General features: G+C 45.3%; 2 protein-coding genes across 2 annotated transcripts in view; both read right to left on the bottom strand.

Annotated features, from left to right (window-relative positions):
* The window catches only part of LOC104529661 (taste receptor type 1 member 3), a 5600-nt gene extending 2802 nt beyond the window's left edge, over positions 1–2798 (bottom strand). Inside the window, 3 exon segments of the mRNA XM_010174024.1 lie at positions 2–516; positions 1242–1542; positions 2620–2798. Of these exon segments, the coding sequence (XP_010172326.1) occupies positions 2–516; positions 1242–1542; positions 2620–2798 (995 nt within the window).
* A 2334-nt stretch (positions 2799–5132) lies between these two features.
* Positions 5133–5387, bottom strand: LOC104529662 (ceramide-1-phosphate transfer protein; the record flags this gene model as incomplete). The annotated part of the gene is made up of 1 exon (XM_010174025.1): positions 5133–5387. A coding segment is annotated over one exon (255 nt), but the record flags the coding sequence as incomplete, so codon positions are not given.
* Between the last annotated feature and the right edge of the window lie 5 nt (positions 5388–5392).

A 5392-nucleotide genomic window follows, 5' to 3' on the forward strand; every position in this document is an offset into this window, starting at 1 on the left:
TTTCTGGAAGCCAGGGACTGTGCCTGCTTTCAAAATAAAGCCTAAGACTGTCCCAATGCTCTGAATATCTGGGATGGAGGCAACCACATCGGACAACATCCAGGCTTCGGTGCCAATCCAGACTTTCTTGCTCAGTCCCATCCTGATACTGTGTTCCAGCAGGGCCTGGGCTGGCTGACTAAAGGCAAAAAGGACAATGATGTTGACTTTGGTCTTGATAATTGACTGAATGGTATCTTCCAGATGGTTTTTGGCTTCAGGGTCTGCAAGGTCTGTAGGAATTAGCCCCTCGAATGCAATGCAGATGTTGTGATTTCCAGCTATGCTTAAGAAGTGCTCCTGGGCTCCTCGGCCATATTCATCATCGCTTCCAACGGTGGCAATCCAGTTCCATCCAAACTTGTTCAGTAGCAGGACCACAGCTTCCACTAAGTTCTTATCACTGGGAATGGTCCGGTAGAAGGATGGGTACAGGTCCGTGTTGCTGAGCTTCTCACTGCTGGCTCCATAGCTGACCTGCGAGTTAGAGGATAAGAGAGAAAGCAAGACAAGGAGTAAAGTTGAGGGAAGTGTTCACAGTCCAGATCATTCTCCACCTTCTTTGCTTAGTCTCAGTGCACTAGACTTTCAAAAATGCTGGGTCAGGATAGTGGGGAGGAAGAACTCATCTAAAGGGGTAAGTCCATCACGGTTGCATTTACCAAGAGAACCATAAACTAGTCCCTGTCACTTGCCCCTGGTAGCACTGTCCCACATGCCTATCTCCTTCCACTGCCATTTGTGTCCACGTCACAGCACCAGCCCTTATCATTGATGACAGTGATAATTAACTACTTTCTACAAAGGTGACACACCCAAGGTTCAGTGCTGTCTTAGCTCAGGGCTCGTATTTACTTGACCATTATGGTTCTCTGTTGTGGTAACCAAGTACTTACAGTCACAGGTGTATTTTTCTGGGATCCTCCTGGTTTACACTGGGAGCTCTGTTATTCCCATTTTACGTGGATCACAGAGCAGCCCGAGTTATCCCTCTTCTCTCTGGGAAGTTGGACACTGGAGTGTGTTCCAGGAGGGAAGTTTAATGACCTACCCAAGATCATGTAGGGAATCTGTGGCAGAGGAAAGACTGGAATCTGTGCTTTAACAGTCTTGGTTCAAAGACCTAGAGCATAGACAGTGTTGCTGATCCAGACCCTTCCACCAAAAAGGAGAATTCTTGCTTCTCCAGAGAGTTTCTTTACCTGTGGGATCAAGAGGAAGCTGAATAATTTGGCTGTTATCAGGCAGAGCTCTGACTTATGTGGTCCAATGACAGCAGTGACACGAGGCTGGTAGTCGGTGTAGTTGCAGAGTACGCCAATGCCCGTTGTGCCCTTTTGGGTCAGAAATAGCAAGCTGGGCTGTAAGGCCACCAGTGGCTCAAAGCAGGTGTCGTACATGTCATAGCCCAACTTTACTCCTGGGAGAAGTGAAGTGGAATTGTTGATCTCATCGATAGCAAACTTCATCCCGAGAGCCCATATCAGCCCGTCTATAAATAACCTGCAGTAAGAGGAGACAGGGAATTACACGGTCTATCAGTGCTGTCGGAGTGCTGATCAGCTTATTCCACCTTCTCTGACATTTTAGCATCGTGGCTGTGGCCAAGCCAGATACACGTGGCACTGTCAGCAGAGCAGCCCTGTACCCATAGCCTTTCTACATTTTGTACTGCGAGTAGAGAGGCTCTGAGCACCTTTCAAATCTATTTAATCTTGTCTGTCAGCAAATACATCCTCTGTGCTTCACAGGAGAAGAAACAGAGGTAGAGAGAGCCCAGTTTAGCTGTGAGGATCAAGACTCGGATATCCTCCTGTTCTGAGCTTTGTGTACTTCAGCCATGAAGCCAGTGGTTCCCAAAGTGCTGTGTGTGCTAATTGAGGAGAGATGTCCTCCTGCCTGGCGTTTTCCTCCGCTGTGTAGCTCAGTGCACTGGGTGTAATCCCTGCCCCATGCCCTGCAGTGATGGAAAGATTTTGGACCGTGCTTTGCTGCTGCCAAAGAAGCAGGTAGGACACTAGCATGTCTTTTCATTCTCCTCACCAAGAGCTTTAACTAGCTTGTAATGTGATGGTGTGAACCACCATGGTGTAAGTGAGTAGGAAATACTGACCACACACTGGCAAGCCTGCAAGGCAGGTGATTTAGCTTCCTGCTTTGCCTTGTGCATGGTACTGAGTGTCCTTTTACCTCATAAAAGGCAATGGCACCATCTCAACATGTGTCATCTGCCTGCTGAGTGCAGCTGGAAGCAAAAGCAACATTTCCACCTCTGTATGTTAAACTCCAAATGCTAAGGAAGGCAGTGCTACTGAAAGCTTTCATCAAAATGGGGTGGGATGCAGCTGAAGTTTGACTGCATAGTAGCATCAAGAAAAGACAAAACCATTTTCTGTTTCAGGATCAGAAATTGATGGCACAGTTGCACCAGCACCTTGGGGCTAATCTTTGTTTCCATCTCACCTTTAAAGTGCAGCTGTGAGACCATCCGTTCCTATCAGGACTACTTTATTTTCCTTTCTCTTCCCAGCCCAAGTGACCAAACTTAACAGGTACTAACAAAGCCAACGTTCCTCTTACCTTTCACACACAACTAACGTGGGCTCTGATCGTGCCGTCAGGTTTACGGTGTCCACTCCAAAAGGGAACAATCCTCCTATGATATAATCACCAGGCCTTCTAAACTGAGCTGATAGGCACGTGGGTTTGAGGGCTGCTGCATACCCAACGCTCAAGCACAGCAGCAGCTCAGGGACCATTATTTGTCTATTTGGGAGAAAATATTTCAAAGAAATCTCCAAGCGAATGTGGGAGAGGGAGCAGGGGCAGGGGATCCAGTCTCATCAGTGCCTGGGAAGTCTCTTTAAATAGAACTGAGAGAGATGAAAATAATGGGGAAGAATTTGTTTAAAAAAAATGCATTAAATGTTTAACTCTACGCTTGGTGAGCAATAGTCAAATATGTACCAGTGCCCTGTGAGTGCCCTTGGTTACCAACCACTGGCCTAATCCTGCTTTCCTTACTCAGTGAGTAGCCTTTACACAAGCAGAGTGACTTACAACTCATTGTCACAGCTTTGGAAATTGGACTTGCTGTAGGATAAGTTGTAAACTCAGGTGCTCTACACCAATTTGGACGGGTCTTTTCCATTAACTCCCCCCTGCCTCAACCAAACAAGAAACACCTTTACTGGAATGTGTTTGTAGAAAGTGTTTGTCCCTGTTGACAGTTTTCACAAAAAATGGGACTTGTGACTTGTCTCCTGCTGGGAGCAGATCATGAGAGAGAACCAAATCTTCCTCAGATTGATTAATCAATGCAGGTTGCTCAGGTGAAAGCATGGCCAAGGAGATGGCACTGTGATGGGAGCAGAACCCAGCAAGCTGAAGTGTGGAGAATGGTGCCTGTCACCATAATGGGACTGTTACCCTACAGAGTGTGAGGAGGAAAGAATTCACTTGCTCAGCAGCATTGATCCTGCTCTTACCTGAGGTTCTCCCTGGCTGTCTCTGTTCCAACCATTCACTTGCACCGCTCCCTACTTAAAAATGGAAAGAATGACAGTTTATTTTTAAATGAGCTTCAGAATAGTATCTTGAGTTGCCTGAACTAAAGGGTAGTGGTAAGAGATGTCCACAGCAATAACTTCTTTTTTTTTTTTAAATTCAAGGTTACCCCATCATGAGAGAGAACCAAATCTTCCTCAGTGCGTCACAAGAACTTGTCCGGAGCAGGCCGTTCCTAGACTGCAAGGCTGGTGAGTTACCACTCAGCTATACTGCTATTTTTAGGAAGTTCTTTATTAGCTGATCTAGTTTTTTTCACACTGAGCTATGATGTTAACTTCAGTTTAAACATTTGGTTTAGGTACAAGTTCCACAGCACAGTAATTTCACTTGCATCATGGTTTGCATTTTTTTTTTGGTCAAGTTTGAATTTTAGAAAACAGGAGAGCTCTGCAATGAAAAGTTAAATTTACTGCATTTTTATTGGCTTATTATATATTTATAGTGTAGCATGGAAATTGCTTATACTGCCAAAGTGATACACTGATTTTGTTACAAGGCTAGAGTATTTTCCCATGTATGAAGAGAAGTGGGTACACTGTAGAAAGCGAAGTATGTGAGCATTTCAGGCAAGCACCAGTTGTAGATTTCTATGGCTACATTACAGAGGTCTGTTTATACTGACATTCTTTTGAGGATACTTTCCCCTTAGTGGAATATTTAAGTGTTAGCTTTAAGGATATAACTTCTTTTAAAAAGTTTAAATACAAATTCAACTGTGCAGCATAAAAAAAAAAACCAAAAAATTAAAAAAAGAAGCTGTTTGGATGATGTAGAATTCACACCTAGGCAACTATTTACTCCCACGTGTACTTTCACGTGAACTCAAGTAGTGTGGCATAGGAGGTAGTTTCTGTGATGGACTTTTGTGCAAAACATTCACACTCCCTCTAGTGAATCCGTACGCTGTTGCAGCTTTCAAGTGCACCAGTCACTGTGAGTGAAGGTTTTACTCTAGAATTTGGCCCCATTAGTGAAAGCTGCCAGGCTCGGAACTTGCCCCAAGCCAAGTGCAGGACCTGAGTCCAGAGTGATTTCCTGAATCATTCAGTGTTACTTTAGGACAAAATGCCTTTTATCTGAGATACAATCAAAACATGTTACAGCCTGTGGGATTCTCCCTCTTCCCCAGATACTCATGTCATCCTTAATTAACAATGTAGTGCTTCTTCAGCTTTCAAAAAGCAAAGTAAACTCCATTTTACATACTTTGAGGAGTGTGTATGTGTACAGACATACACACATCAGCTATTATACACAGTCATTTGCAACAGACGCGTAAGCCTCACAAAGTAGTGACTCACAAGTTCACATTTCTACCCAGACAGAAACATTTTTGTAGGAATTTGACACATTCATTAAAAGAAAAATCATGAAAACACAATTTAGAGCATGGCTGGAAAAACAGATAAGGTACAGTCTGCAGCCTTAGCTGGATACATAGTGTTGTGCTGTACACGCTAAAACCAGTTCCACAGTCAGCTACGTGATGCCACACGTGCCGTGGCTCCTTCACATCCCTCCTGTCAAGGAAGGTCCAGCAGCTTATGCTGGGCAAAGAGCTCCTGGGTGATGCCGTAGACGTCGCAGATGTAGGGTAGGGCCTCGCCCAGCATGGCGATGGCCTCCTCGGGCGTGCCCACGTTCATGATCTCCAGGAAGGCCTTCCGCGAGGGCAGCGTGCAGAAAGCCGCCGTGGCCACCTTCCGAACCACCCAGGGGTGGTAGGTAGCCAGGGAAGCGTTGTAGGAGTCCCTGCAGATGACAGATGTCCGGGAGTCCTCCT

This window comes from Antrostomus carolinensis, unplaced genomic scaffold, assembly GCF_000700745.2.
Source record: "Antrostomus carolinensis isolate BGI_N321 unplaced genomic scaffold, ASM70074v2 scaffold18008, whole genome shotgun sequence".
NCBI classification, from domain to species: Eukaryota; Metazoa; Chordata; class Aves; order Caprimulgiformes; family Caprimulgidae; genus Antrostomus; species Antrostomus carolinensis.